General features: G+C 48.8%; 2 protein-coding genes across 4 annotated transcripts in view; one reads left to right on the top strand and one right to left on the bottom strand.

Moving 5' to 3' along the window:
* Positions 1 to 6,282: 6,282 nt before the first annotated feature.
* rnf214 (ring finger protein 214) lies at positions 6,283 to 11,358 on the bottom strand. Of its 2 annotated transcripts, none has more exons than XM_086205694.1 (6): positions 10,893 to 11,358; positions 9,208 to 9,437; positions 8,909 to 9,042; positions 8,296 to 8,524; positions 7,965 to 8,174; positions 6,283 to 7,336 (listed from the first exon to the last, which is right to left on the bottom strand). In XM_086205694.1, the coding sequence occupies exons 1-6, from the start codon at positions 10,897 to 10,899 to the stop codon at positions 6,647 to 6,649; spliced, it is 1,500 nt and encodes a 499-aa protein (XP_086061820.1). In that variant the 5' UTR covers positions 10,900 to 11,358; the 3' UTR covers positions 6,283 to 6,646. The 2 variants fall into 2 exon arrangements, with proteins under 2 accessions (XP_086061820.1, XP_086061819.1); XM_086205693.1 differs by lacking the exon at positions 10,893 to 11,358 and adding an exon at positions 10,237 to 10,738 and having other exon boundaries at positions 6,284 to 7,336.
* The window catches only part of snx2 (sorting nexin 2), a 20,380-nt gene continuing 16,025 nt past the window's right edge, over positions 10,969 to 15,323 (top strand). The window contains exon 1 of one of the 2 annotated variants that reach the window (XM_086205695.1): positions 10,969 to 11,229. In XM_086205695.1, coding sequence (XP_086061821.1) covers positions 11,131 to 11,229 — 99 coding nt within the window. In that variant the 5' untranslated portion in view covers positions 10,969 to 11,130. The remainder of the gene's footprint in view (positions 11,230 to 15,323) is intronic. The other variant, XM_086205696.1, reaches the window with a different exon arrangement.

The raw sequence follows: 15,323 nt of genomic DNA on the forward strand, positions 1-15,323 counted from the left end.
GGTGGATCTGATGTAGAACTGAACCTCCACCATCCACCAGTCTAGTGTTTACTGGTGGATCTGATGTAGACCTGAACCTCCACCATCCACCGGTCTGGTGTTTACTGGTGGATCTGATGTAGAACTGAACCTCCACCATCCACCGGTCTGGTGTTTACTGGTGGATCTGATGTAGAACTGAACCTCCGACATCCTCCGGTCTGGTGTTTACTGGTGGATCTGATGTAGAACTGAACCTCCGACATCCTCTGGTCTGGTGTTTACTGGTGGATCTGATGTAGAACTGAACCTCCGACATCCTCCGGTCTGGTGTTTACTGGTGGATCTGATGTAGAACTGAACCTCCACCATCCACTGGTCTGGTGTTTACTGGTGGATCTGATGTAGAACTGAACCTCCAACATCCACCGGTCTGGTGTTTACTGGTTGATCTGATGTAGAACTGAACCTCCGACATCCACCAGTCTGGTGTTTACTGGTGGATCTGATGTAGAACTGAACCTCCGACATCCTCCGGTCTGGTGTTTACTGGTGGATCTGATGTAGAACTGAACCTCCGACATCCTCCGATCTGGTGTTTACTGGTGGATCTGATGTAGAACTGAACCTCCGACATCCTCCGGTCTGGTGTTTACTGGTGGATCTGATGTAGAACTGAACCTCCACCATCCACCAGTCTGGTGTTTACTGGTGGATCTGATGTAGAACTGAACCTCCGACATCCACCAGTCTGGTGTTTACTGGTGGATCTGATGTAGAACTGAACCTCCGACATCCTCCGGTCTGGTGTTTACTGGTGGATCTGATGTAGAACTGAACCTCCGACATCCTCCGGTCTGGTGTTTACTGGTGGATCTGATGTAGAACTGAACCTCCGACATCCTCCGGTCTGGTGTTTACTGGTGGATCTGATGTAGAACTGAACCTCCGACATCCTCCGGTCTGGTGTTTACTGGTGGATCTGATGTAGAACTGAACCTCCACCATCCACTGGTCTGGTGTTTACTGGTGGATCTGATGTAGAACTGAACCTCCAACATCCACCGGTCTGGTGTTTACTGGTTGATCTGATGTAGAACTGAACCTCCGACATCCACCAGTCTGGTGTTTACTGGTGGATCTGATGTAGAACTGAACCTCCACCATCCACCAGTCTGGTGTTTACTGGTGGATCTGATGTAGAACTGAACCTCCGACATCCTCCGGTCTGGTGTTTACTGGTAGATCTGATGTAGAACTGAACCTCTGACATCCTCCGGTCTGGTGTTTACTGGTGGATGTGATGTAGAACTGAACCTCCACCATCCACCAGTCTGGTGTTTACTGGTGGATCTGATGTAGAACTGAACCTCCGACATCCTCCGGTCTGGTATTTACTGGTGGATCTGATGTAGAACTGAACCTCCACCATCCACCAGTCTGGTGTTTACTGGTGGATCTGATGTAGAACTGAACCTCCAACATCCACCGGTCTGGTGTTTACTGGTTGATCTGATGTAGAACTGAACCTCCGACATCCACCAGTCTGGTGTCTACTGGTGGATCTGATGTAGAACTGAACCTCCGACATCCTCCGGTCTGGTGTTTACTGGTGGATCTGATGTAGAACTGAACCTCCACCATCCACCGGTCTGGTGTTTACTGGTGGATCTGATGTAGAACTGAACTTGTGGGTATCTGCAGCTGCTGGGAACCACACAGCTGATTTCCGGTCTCTGACCTGGAGACAAAGGAACCAGAAGTTCTAAATTTCATGAATTATTCAAGATATTACAGAATTTTTACATTTTGATGATTTTTTGTTCACTAGTTTTAGTTCTTGTTTTCCAAACCTTGTTAACTTCTTGCTAATTTGCGCCCCCTTGTGGCCTCCTGTTCTGCAGGAGTGCGTGCATGAGTCTCACGATGGGTTAGCGTCATCAGACTTTATTCTTAATTCGCAGACAGAAAAACCTCTGGCCGTCTGGTTGGGGTCAGTTGGTCCCACCGGGCCTGCAGCTGCTCTGACAACCGCTCGGCTCGTCTTTATTATTTGCTTTATAATTTTATGTTGACAACGTTTCGTTATGTTTCAGTCAAAAATATTCCGACGAACACTGAAACATGTTCACGTCGTTTTTTTCTGATTTCAACGATGAAAGCTGAAATGAAACCTTACTGGATTACAGGGCTGTAGTTCTCCTGCTGGGCCACCAGAGGGCAGCATTGCTGTTCGAAAAGTCTCAGGAGCGTCTCGCGTTGGTTCCTCAGAGGACGGAGACAAGAACCTGCCGTCGGGTTCTCCTGCCGCAGGAACACGTCGCTGCTCGTCACCAGTGTTTCACTTCATGAACGGAGGTCCAGACCTGCTTCTGCTCATAAACCACGGAGCCGCACGCATTTTAGCTGTAAACCCAAGATTTTCTCATTAAATTGGATGCAGGTCTTTTTTTAATCCATTTCTACAGTGAATTATTAACGCTGTGCAACCCTCGAGCAGCCGAGAGAAGGAAGAGCTGCGCATCATCAGAGCCTCAAGGTTTTTCTTTCTGAGAAATCTTTAGAAATTAAACGTGAAGAAGTGAAGGCTTCATTCCACAGGAGGGAAGAGCTTTTTGATAATAAACACAAAAATCGGACTTTCATTTTTTTGTGTTCATTTTCTTATAAATAGCAAACTGAACTTCCACCAAAACAAATTAACAATATTTTACTAAAAAAGATGTCAAAAGGTTTTATGGGGGCAAAAAAAAGAAGAAAAAAAAGAGGTAAAGTGTTGATAACAGGTTCCAGCTACCTGTACTCATCGTCCATCGCCGGTCGCCATCACTCGTCCTCTCGATTTCCTCCTGCATGAAATAACAGTCAAACAAAACTTCCTGATTGGGCCGAAGGGCCCCCGAGAGCCTCCTAGGGGCCCCTGTTTGTCTGGATTCTGTAAATTACACCGACGTGAGTGCTATGACATCAGGCAGTGCTGGTCACATGGTAGAGTGACATGGTTGGCTTACAAAACAATCCCAAGAACGGCTCCAGCCTACCTGGAATCCCTGATCCAGGTCTACTCTCCTTCTCGTCCACTACGCTCTGCATGCCAAAGACGCCTGGTGCTTCCAGCCCAGCGCTGCTCCAAATCTCTAGCCAGACTCTTCTCTTCTGTTGTTCCCAAATGGTGGAACCAACTACCGAACTCTGTGCGTTCTGCTGAGTCCCTTTCTACTTTTAAGAGACAATTGAAGACTCAATTGTTCAGAGAGCACCGAGGCACTGAACCTGACTCTGCTCCTCTTTGGGGTAGAATCAGTCAGAGGGTCCAAGACCCAGCACTTAGTGACTATGTAGCACTAACTGGGTTGTGTCATGTTGTATGTTTGTCAAAAAAACAAAAGAGGGGGGGGGGGGGGGCAACACTTCTTCTGCCACTAGATGGCAGTACCTGTGACCAAATCACAACTGAAGCACTTTTGCGCTTCCTATGGACTTTTCCTTAATTAAGTCTAAATTCTTGCTTGTGTTGTACGTCGCTTTGGACAAAAGCGTCTGCTAAATGAAATTGTAGAGTTGTAGAATTGTAGAGTTGTAGAGTTGTAGAATTGTAGAGTTGTAGAGTTGTAGAATTGTCGAGTTGTCGAATTGTCGAGTTGTAGAGTTGTAGAATTGTAGAGTTGTAGATTTGTAGAGTTGTAGAATTGTAGAGTTGTAGTATTGTAGAGTTGTAGAATTGTAGAGTTGTAGAGTTGTAGAATTGTAGAGTTGTAGAATTGTAGAGTTGTAGAATTGTAGAGTTGTAGAGTTGTAGAATTGTCGAGTTGTAGAATTGTCGAGTTGTAGAATTGTAGAATTGTCGAGTTGTCGAATTGTCGAGTTGTAGAATTGTAGAGTTGTAGAATTGTAGAGTTGTAGAATTGTAGAATTGTAGAGTTGTAGAGTTGTAGAATTGTAGAGTTGTAGAATTGTAGAATTGTAGAATTGTAGAGTTGTAGAATTGTAGAGTTGTAGAGTTGTAGAATTGTAGAGTTGTAGAGTTGTAGAATTGTAGAGTTGTAGAGTTGTAGAATTGTCGAGTTGTCGAATTGTCGAGTTGTAGAGTTGTAGAATTGTAGAGTTGTAGATTTGTAGAGTTGTAGAATTGTAGAGTTGTAGTATTGTAGAGTTGTAGAATTGTAGAGTTGTAGAGTTGTAGAATTGTAGAGTTGTAGAATTGTAGAGTTGTAGAATTGTAGAGTTGTAGAGTTGTAGAATTGTCGAGTTGTAGAATTGTCGAGTTGTAGAATTGTAGAATTGTCGAGTTGTCGAATTGTCGAGTTGTAGAATTGTAGAGTTGTAGAATTGTAGAGTTGTAGAATTGTAGAATTGTAGAGTTGTAGAGTTGTAGAATTGTAGAGTTGTAGAATTGTAGAATTGTAGAATTGTAGAGTTGTAGAATTGTAGAGTTGTAGAGTTGTAGAATTGTAGAGTTGTAGAGTTGTAGAATTGTAGAGTTGTAGAGTTGTAGAATTGTAGAATTGTAGAGTTGTAGAATTGTAGAGTTGTAGAGTTGTAGAATTGTAGAGTTGTAGAATTGTAGAGTTGTAGAATTGTAGAGTTGTAGAATTGTAGAGTTGTAGAGTTGTAGAATTGTAGAATTGTAGAGTTGTAGAGTTGTAGAATTGTAGAGTTGTAGAGTTGTAGAATTGTAGAATTGTAGAATTGTAGAGTTGTAGAATTGTAGAGTTGTAGAGTACCCTTAAACATGAACACATCTCAATTCTCAGACGGCGGCGTGAGGGTGGGGGGCAGGCAGTCAAAACAACTCCGCCATATTGCCCAACAGCTGGTCATGGAGCTGCCGCAACAACAGACATCCATGATTGTCAGGGCCGGGAAGTTACTGCCAAACTGCAGCACGCCTTTACCTCAGTTACCATGGTTACGTCACTCACTTGAGCCTGACAGCCCAGGAAGCGTTAACTGCCCTGTTCTAGTCAGCTGAACTCGAGTCAACAACGCAACATGGAGAAAAGAGTGAGGAAGCTAAACTGGACATGAAAATTCTGTTTTTCTTGATGAACCTGGGGAGCTCCAGTAAGAACGTTCTCCGGAGGAACGTCTGCCCAGAAGGGAGAACTCACTCGCCCAAGAGGAGCCGTGGGGGCGTCTCCTCCTCCTCCCTGGTCACCATGAGTTCACTCAAACTTCTCTTGTCAAGTACACATGGACCCTGAATGCGTTCCTAAGGACCACAGTTGCTAGAACCTCCTAGCAGCAACACGGAACATGGAAGTGGCTCAGAGCAAAACCATAGGAACCAAAGGGTTCCCATAGAGGACCCTGAGGCTCTCCTGAGGGCCTCTGACGCAGCAAGGATCTGAACACCAACAATCTCCAGCACCAGCGGTTTCAATGATGTGGATTTCTGAGGCTGGTGATGATGCGGGTACTTGGTCCTTCACCAAGTGGAGCCAACGTAGGTGCTGCTTCGATTCAAAGTACAGCCAACAAAATGTACTACAAGTGTCAGAGTACTCGTCATGTAAAACAGCTGAATACTCAGTCGTGTTTTACCTGCAGTCTTCTACCCACCACGGTTCTCGTGCTAAGCTAACTAGCGCAGATCTCCTCTTCCTGGCTGACCGACAATTCGAGCCTTGATGTGTCACTTCAACCCTGAAGCTGCGCTGGCTGTTGAAGCCTCTCTCTCTCTCTCTCTCACACACACACACACACACACACACACACACACACACACACACTCATTACAGCTGCTTTACTGCCAGACCAGCAGCTTATATTGGCTGTAAGATCGGTGGTCGAGAGGCGAAGCCTACAGTCTGGAGTTTGTTCCAGGGGAGATGGACGTCTAGACGGTAAACACACACGGTCATTACTTCCCACACGACAGACAAGCGTGCTCTCAGCAGGGTGTTGTGATATTTATTGGGAAGCGACCGCTCCTTAAACCTCGCCCATCGACCGCCAAGCGCTCCATTAAGGCTGACTGGGATGTCCACTGGGAGGGAGAATGTGAGTGTTTGTCTTAAAAAGGAACCTTTAAAAAGCAATGGATAGTTTCAGAGAGTTTATGGCCGGATATCAGCGCCTGAGAGGTTCAAGTGAAGCGTGGCAGCAGCGACGCCGTCATGTCGCCCCAGAGGCGGAAACGCAGCGCTGCGGCCTTTAACTGGAGCATCTCTGGTTTTTAATCATCATTTGTGGTCACGAGACATCACCTGAACCGACGTTACCTGCTAACAGGCAAATACTCCCACTAATATCAACGTGCTACCTGTTACCATGGTTACAACTGGCATGCTAAACATGATCAAATTAGTAAATGAGCCCCGAGTATCGAACCCTTTTAATATCTAAACATTTCAAGTACAAAACATTGCATCTGCTGTCATTGACATCTTCAACACCCACAATCTTCTTCCTGTCAGCAAACAATAATCAATAATTTGTTAAATCCACAAACTCAACTTTTGAAAAAAGTTCAACAGCCATCATTAAACTGGTGCTGAATATCTGTAAGACTTTGGTATCAGAACCAGAATTCTGGTACTGGCACTGTGAAGATGCTGTGTTTTGCTGTGGTTTTTACTTTAAGGACCTTCTAAACTGGTGGCTGGAGCTTGGCTCCCCTTCATCACTCTGGCAGTCAGCAGGGGGCGCCGTGGGTGGAGGTCAGTCACTTGCTGGAGCAGAAAGGGCACGAGTTGTTCCTGCTGGACTGCAGCCACACCTGGATGCAGTCCTTGTGGATGGTGTGGGCGCAGCTCAGCGGGTGGCGCTGATCCGGATCCACCGCGTACTGACACATCAAGCAGAGCTTACGGGTCGTTTGACCGCCACCTGCTGCGGCGGCGACTCTATGCTGCGGAGGCCTCTGGATGGGGCCGGGGAGATCCCGGGCCAACCTCTCGTTCGAAACCAGCTTGAAGCCGACCTGCTCGACCACCTCCTCCATGGACATGCCGGCCAGCGTGCCGCGGGACAGCTTCACCTGCCGCAGCAGCGAAATCAGCTGAGTCCTGTTGCATTGTGGGAAATGAGCCCCCAGCTTCTCCAGCCATTTGTCCAGTTGGGCAGGGGTGGCGGGGGGAGGCGTGGAGGGAGCGGCAGGGTGCAGGGGCTGGGCGGGAGGTGACGGGGATTGGCTGGGCGGAGGGGTCCCCCTCGCTGGAGCTCTGTACTGAGGCTGGGGGGGCTGAAAGGGGTGGTGCAAGAGAGGGAAGTTGTGTGGAGGTGGCGGGTGGTAGCGGTGGCGGTGCTGAGGGGGAGGCTGGTGACAGAAGGGGTGTCTCGGCGGAGCCACGTGCTGGTTCACTGGAGGTGACGGCGCCAATGACCGCATCAACTGATTGAACTTCAGGTTGGCCTGGCGGGGACAGACACCTACACGTTAGTGCTCAGCAGCCCCCCTGAATACGATGGCGCTGGTCCGCCTGTCTCACAGTACCACTTTGTACTGTGACGTGAAGCTGCCATCTTCCAATCATTACTAGCCTTCTTAAAGATACCCCCCCCCCCAACATTTGAGAGTCACAAGGTTTGAAAACGCTGGCGTGCTAGCGCCACCTGCTTCTGAGCAAGTGCCATAAAAAGAAATGAAGCTCCGCCTCTGTCACTGATGCACTTCGCTTTCAACATGCATGCTGGACACCTCAACGCACATGTGCTGCCCCCTAGTGGTTTGGTGTGGAACACGAGAAGCCACGGCGTTCATGGAGGTAAGATGGCGGAGGTTTGCTGATGTGGAGTTAAAGCTGTTTTCACGAATTTGTCCTGTGACAACGCTCTCAAAAACCTTGCACTTCGTTTCTGGGCCACCAGAAAACCACGTCATCAGAAAACCTGTTCTTCTGAACATCGATAAACAGGTTCTAAGAATGTCAGCAACACTTGGACCACACGTTCCGTCCGTCGCATGGAGAGCTCACCCTCCAAACGACCCGGGTGCCAGGGCTGGTTTTTAAGCCAGTGGTTACTCGAGGAGTGTTTCGTACCGTGGGAACCTTCGGCAGGGACGGGACGTTGATCCTGGGGAGCGACTCCAGCTCTCGACCCTGATGGAGCTGCTGCAGAACCTCCTGGAAGCGGCTCTGGACCTCAGCCTTGTTCCTGCGGACGGCGCTCACGTTCTCCTCCCAGCTCAGCCTCTCCTGATGATACTGCTGAGGGAATTCCTCCCTGAGGATGCTCAGGTACTGAGCCACCTGGAACAGGTAACCACCACATCAGGGTCTTACAGAATTTCCCTTGGGGATGAAGAAAGGATTCCGATTCCGATTCCTATTCTAGGTTTACAGTCACATGACTCAGTTCTGAGGGCCGTACCTCCCTCAGCCAGTCCTCGATGCGGCTCACAGCTACGTCTCTCTGCTTCTCCACAGCGGCGATTTCGTCCTGCAGGGCCAGCCGCTCAGCTTCCTGCGCCTGCTTCCTGAGGCGCTCCATCTCCCCCCTCAGCTCCTCCACCTCCTCCCGCCAACGCAGCTGCTCCTCACTTTGCTCCTTTGTGAGCGCCGTCAGCTTCGTGTCGCTCTCCTCAAACTCCTTGGCGAGCCTGGTGACAGCGGCAGCAGCAGGACGTCTCATCAGTAGCCATGTTTCCATACAGTGTCAAGCAGATTTTAAGCACATTTCAGAAGTGGCAAGAGAAACTGAGAATTAGTCATTTCCAGTAGGAGATTGGAAGCCAGCACTCCAGGTTCTGTAGTATTTCTGTCAGGAGGTGGCGCTAGTGGCAATGTTACTGCAGCTGTGAACAGCAGCGCAGAAGAAGAAAACCAACACATGGTTGTTTGCCAGTGACAGAGGTCTGCAGTTACTGCTTCCACCATCACAAGTCGCGGTTGTTTATAAACGGATGTCTGCGGTCAGTTTAGCTGCTGGCAGCCGTCCGGCGCCATGAGCTCCAGACACCTGTTGGCGCCGTGTGGCTTCGTACCGGTTCCTCTCCTCCTCAGCTCGGCTCTTCTCGGCGCTCATCTCCTGCCTCTTGGATACGAAGTTCTTCCTGGTGCCCTTCGAGTTGTTCAGCTGCAGTTTAACTCGCAGCGAGTCCAGTTTTTCCAGCAGGGCCTGAAAGACAAAGAAAAAATTGTGTAAATGTATAAACTTGCACACGTGTGTAGAGATATGACCTTCAGCGTGTGCACGTGTGCTGGCGTCAGGCGCCACAGCAGTTGACTGGGGTATTAATTCGGAGGTTCGTTTTGGCGAGCAAATGAAAGGAGCGAGCGTGACCTGGTGCTTGCGCGTGGCCTCCTCCTTCTCTTTCTGCAGTTGCCTGATGTGTTTGTTGTGCTCCATCTGCTCCTGCTCCTGCTCCTCCATCAGGCAGTCTCGGCGCTCCATCAGGCTGCTGCTGTAGTCCAACATGGCCTCCACCTGACTCTCCCAATATGGCTCAGTGTTGATGGCGCTCTCGTGGCTCCTGGAGTCCGTCTGCACCGCCTGCTCCTTCTGCAACACATCTGCAGATGCAAACGTAGACTTCAACTCCCAGGCGCGTCCATCACTTCAGAAACATCAGCTGATGGCTCAGGGTGGAGGAGTGATTAAAAGCCCTTCAGTGTTTAGCTGAATTAAAGAGTTCTGAACAGAGGCGGCTCAGCCTCAGTCCAGGCCTCCTCCTTTCAGACAGCAACACTTCAAGTTGCTAGAAGAGACCTGGACCCACCTGATGAAATGTGAAAGAAAAGGTTTGTGTTTTATACAACAAAGAACGTCTTTTGAATTTAGAACATTTAAAGTCAGTGAAGACCAAACGTGAAAATCACAAAATCTTTTATACCGATAATAGCCAAAAAACGAATATCGTCCCAGAATCGCCACAACGCGCATCCCGAACAGGTTTTAAGAAGTTGGTAGACGGTGCTGCAGGGCATTCACGGACCGACCGGCACGTGATGAATTCCATTCCAGAAGACGTGGATGTGACGAAGGCTTCACCGAGTAGTGGTTCGTTAGCCTGCTAGCATTAGCTGCAGCTGCTACAATTAGCTTTGGGGAACATGAATAAAATATCCATGCTGATGTCTTTGTAACGTTCCACTTCGGTCACACCCAGACATTCAGGGATTCAATCAATGAAAATCACTGGCCCAAGAAGAAACCTGAACACGGACAAATCCGGAAATTGCTGCTGCTGTTAGAGGCTAATGCTAAGCTACATCAAAGGTATCAGTCTGGTAAAACATGGCTGCCAGACCGCTTTTTTGTTCGAGTTCGGACAGGTGAATTGTTAGTCCGCTTCGATGGAGCAGCTGCTACCTTCCACCCGCATGGCAGCGGACTCCAGCGGCAGGTCCTCGTCCTCCTGTGGGCTCGAGCACTCGACTTCCTCCGCTAACGCCTTTTCCATGCTAGCATCCATGCTAGCATCCATGCTACCATGACAGTGACAAAATTCAGGTGCTCGATTCTGGCCGGCAGAGACCGCGCTCAGCCCCGGAGGTCATTCGATACGACACTTTCTCTGCTCAAAAGCCGTCGTTAGGAAAAGCGTGAGCTGAACTTGCTGTTACCCCGAGAGGGTCGCTGCGACGGTGGTGTGTCGCTGAAAAGGCTCCGTGTGAAACACTCCAGTCCGCCAGAGCGGCCGCTGCTCCGGTTCACCTGGAACTCGAGTGAGACTCTTCAGCAAGTTGCTGAGCCGCGTTCAGCGTCTCTAACCTCAGTTTCCAGCGCGTTTGGTTTCAGAACTGCTGGCTGTGAACAATTTATTCCACAACTGCACTGCGTCCTCTTCACGACTGTCCTGACGCTGTTGTGTATTTCAATATCACTTTACCATAGTATTTCTGTATAACACGACCCCCCCCCCCCCCCAACAAAAACTAGCCCAAGATTTATTTTAACATGTTCTTTTGTCATGACGATGTCAATCATGGCCGGTATTTTTCACGTCATTTACCATTAAAAATTACCATTCATTGTGGAAATAAAAGCTCGTGAACAACAACAGATGTCAGAGCGCCGGAAGTTCCCGATGTCGCTGCTCGTCGCTTCCTGTCAGGACTCCTGGTCGTCACATGACAGCTGGGAAAACCTCCTGACTCCCCGCTCCTCCTCTCCTCCTCCCTCTGTCATTCGACTGTTTCTCGCCGTCAGTCGGTGTCGGTGCCCGTTAGCTTCACCACAAACATCCGCGGAAACGACGCCAACATGGCGGACACAGGCAGGGACCCTCCGCTGGACCAAAGCGGTTTCCAGGAGCTGGAGGACGGGGAGGACCTGTTCCCGGAGCCGGCCTCTGCACAGGAGGTGAGACGGGGTGAGGTGATGGAGGGAGGCCGAGGGGAGCGGAGGCAGGCAGGGCGTGATGCTCGCAGCCGAGCGGACAGGAGCCCTGAAGGTGGGGCCGCAGGCGGGGGGGCGACGCTTAAAACGGCGAGGATTTGAAAGAAGTCTGGTGGGGAGGCGCGCGTTGCACCGACAGCCGTAAAAACGGAGCACGTAACAGTTCTCGCGCCATGAGCAGCGACAGAGGCCGAGGAGGTTCACAGTCAGGCCATAAAACTACAGTCGAGGTGTGTTTGCTCTGCTGTCAGGTGACTGTCACGCAGGTGAGGACGGTGCATTCAGGGCGGTGTGGAAAAACGATGGAAATATCAGATTCTACCTTTGAGTTTTCACACTTTATTTTTGTTGTCTGTCTGATTGTTGGAGCTTTTCTGCTTGAAAACAGTTATGAGTTAGTGCGTGAATGAATGAATGAATGAGTTTTTAATGTACGAGGTAAAACCAGATCTGGAGCTGCTGCTAGAGGGAGAAGCTCACTCAGCCACTGGGGAGGCGTCACGTCCCTCCCTGCTGAACAAATGAGGTGAAATCAAAGTGCTGAGCTTGCGACTGAAACAAAATATTGTTGACAAAGAGAAAAAGATGAAAACTTAAAATGATGTGGACGTGAAATAAAACCACAGCTTCATAAAACCACTTTGCTTACGACTGAATTCATGTCTTTTTCGTTTACATCTTGTAGTGTTGTCCTTGGCAGGTTCTGCACCACTTCCTGTTGGACGACAAACACCTCAACATGACCACTTCCTGTTGTGAGAATGCGCTTGGCAACTCAAACCTATAACACAACACATAGCAAAGCAGTAAAAGTACTGCATAATGACAGTAGCAGTACTTGAGGATGTGATGTGAACCAGGAGGAGTCAGTGAATAAAACCTGAAGAAAACATGAGTCTGGACCAATGAGGGTCTTCCTTCTTTGTTCCTGTTAGACACACGCGTGTAGTCGGCCTACATGCTTCTGACATGTCCATGTTACATGCTTGTGTGACCAGAAGTGTTTGTGTAGTGTCGTGGTTGCTACGTGACAACAACATAGACGTGTAACCGCTGTGGAAACACGTCACAGTCACGTTGGTGCAGCAGATCAGGTCCTCCACGACGAGGGTCCTGATGGCAGAGCGGCGCCGTCGGTGGACTCAGGACAACAAGATGGCCGCCCAAGCCTTATTTAGCATCAAATTATAAAATAGATCAATAATGTTGATTATTGGCCACGCCGCTGTGTGTGTGTGGAGATTCTCTGTGGTCATGTGATGTATGATGGATTCAACCACCCGGCGAGGAGACTAGAGGCCTCTGAGTTCTTCCTTTGGCCTTGAGACGACTCTAGTCTGGATTATCTAGTCTGGATTATCTAGTCTGGGTTATCTAGTCTTGAGCACGGATAAAGTCCGACCTTTTTCAGTTTTATGTTTTTCGATGTTTGGAACCAGGTTCTTATGAAACCTGGTCCAGACCACAAGACCTTGGCAGAAAGTCTTGATTTGAGGAATGTTCCAGAGTGCAGCACGACTGCGAGCGACCTAGCAGCCGGAAAACCAATCAGGAGCAGGTCGAGCCCACAATCAGCTTCTTCATGCTGGAAAAGCATCAAATAACAGGAGAGCAACCCAGCTGGGCTTCCTCCTCTCAGACGCAGGAAGACCTCACGTCCCCATCACGACCTGAAGGAGTGAAAGAGTCCCCCTCCAGCCCAACGCCGCCTCCTGATGTGGTCATGGACTGAATGAAGCACCTGTATGACTCAGCCAGAGACGGACGGGCTGAGGAGGACTGAGACCTGCGTGTGCGGCTGGTCTCCCATGATGAGGTCAGGACCCGCCGCCGCCACCTCTCTGCAGTTTCTCCTCCTCGGCTGTGGCGTAACTTCAGCTGACAAACTCACTTGCAACAGAATTCAGGGACGTTTGTCTCGTTTCGCCATGTCAGCACTCTGGACCCATTCCTGGTGATGATTGTCTTCCTGTACCATCACCACCCTGTGTGTGTGTGTGTGTGTGTGTGTGTGTGTGTCTCCTGACCTCTGACCCCTTGTGTTTCCTCCTGCAGAGTCACAGTTTTACAGGAATGTGGAACAAACAGCCAAACCAGCTCCTCAGTGTTTTCGTTTGCTGCAGGTTTCCACGCTGCCTTTGTCAGTTCAGTTTGTTTTCATTCAAACGTGTTCACACCGTGAAGGAAGGGAGTTCCTCGCTAAGATCGACCAATAATGAGTTCCTGATGTTGAACCCAATCCATCAAATCATCTTGTTTTAATGGTTGTAAACTATTTAAGCTCCGCCCTCTCTAAACAGGCTGATCGAGAATCTTCTGGTTCCACCGAATTTTTTAAGACATAGAAGTTTGGCACTGAACGCATTCACCCAACAGTCCGGTTGTTTATGCTGCCTGGTTGTCGTGGCAACGGCAGCAGCAGATATCTGATAGGTGTCATGCGCTCATGAAAACCCTGGAATAGTTTTTGAAAATCAAATCAAGCCGGGAGATTCCGGAGGGTGACGGAGGGTTGCTCCACCTGGACGCCATGGCGGTGCAGCTCAGTCGGGATGGACTGGGATGCGATCGTTGGTTCGTGCTGATGAGCTTTCCTCAAGTTTGCTTCAGTCAAATGTGCTCTGGTAAAGTCTGGCAGGACTTCTATCTTTGGTTGCTTTCATGTGTAAAGAGACATTTGTCAAAGTGTTGCTCAGCCGGGGGTTCGCTGTTCCAAACTCCATCCAGAAAACCAGCATTTTAAGGTTGTTTGCGTCTCATTTTATAGGCGGAGGAGAGAGAGCTTGAACTCGTGCATCGAGCCGATTGCTGACTGACGTCTGCATCATTTTGTTAGTTGCAATTAAATCACATACAAATCGCAGTGTGTGAGTGTGTATGTGAGAGTGAGTGAGTATGTGAGAGTGAGTGAGTATGTGAGAGTGAGTGTGTATGTGAGAGTGAGTGAGTATGTGAGAGTGAGTGAGTATGTGAGAGTGAGTGAGTATGTGAGAGTGAGTGTGTATGTGAGAGTGAGTGAGTATGTGAGAGTGAGTGAGTATGTGAGAGTGAGTGTGTATGTGAGAGTGAGTGAGTATGTGAGAGTGAGTGTGTATGTGAGAGTGAGTGAGTATGTGAGAGTGAGTGAGTATGTGAGAGTGAGTGAGTATGTGAGAGTGAGTGAGTATGTGAGAGTGAGTGTGAATGTGAGAGTGAGTGAGTATGTGAGAGTGAGTGAGTATGTGAGAGTGAGTGAGTATGTGAGAGTGAGTGTGTATGTGAGAGTGAGTGTGTATGTGAGAGTGAGTGAGTATGTGAGAGTGAGTGAGTATGTGAGAGTGAGTGTGTATGTGAGAGTGAGTGTGTATGTGAGAGTGAGTTTGTGTGTGAGTGTGTATGTGAGAGTGAGTGTGTATGTGAGAGTGAGTGAGTATGTGAGAGTGAGTGAGTATGTGAGAGTGAGTGAGTATGTGAGAGTGAGTGAGTATGTGAGAGTGAGTGTGTATGAGAGTGAGTGAGTATGTGAGAGTGAGTGAGTATGTGAGAGTGAGTGTGTATGTGAGAGTGAGTGTGTATGTGAGAGTGAGTGAGTATGTGAGAGTGAGTGAGTATGTGAGAGTGAGTGTGTATGTGAGAGTGAGTGTGTATGTGAGAGTGAGTGTGAGTGTGTATGTGAGAGTGAGTGTGTGTGTGAGAGTGAGTGTGTATGTGAGAGTGAGTGTGTATGTGAGAGTGAGTGTGTGAGTGGGAGTGTGTATGTGAGAGTGAGTTTGTATGTGGGAGTGAGTGTGTATGTGAGAGTGAGTGTGTATGTGAGAGTGAGTTTGTATGTGAGAGTGAGTGTGTATGTGTGAATGAGTAAGTGTGTGTGTGTGAGTGTGTATGTGAGTGTGCGTGTGTATGTGAGAGTGAGTTTGTATGTGAGAGTGAGTGTGTGTGTGTGAGTGAGTGTGTATGTGAGTGAGTCTGAGTGTGTATGTGTGAGTGTGTATGTGAGAGTGTGTGAGTGTGAGTGAGTGTGTGAGTGAGAGTGAGTGTGTGAGTGAGGGTGTATGTGAGAGTGAGTGTGTGAGTGAGTG

This window comes from Aulostomus chinensis, chromosome 6 (genome assembly GCF_037954235.1).
Source record: "Aulostomus chinensis isolate RoL2024-O1b breed Wild chromosome 6, RoL_Achi_v1.0, whole genome shotgun sequence".
NCBI classification, from domain to species: domain Eukaryota; kingdom Metazoa; phylum Chordata; class Actinopteri; order Syngnathiformes; family Aulostomidae; genus Aulostomus; species Aulostomus chinensis.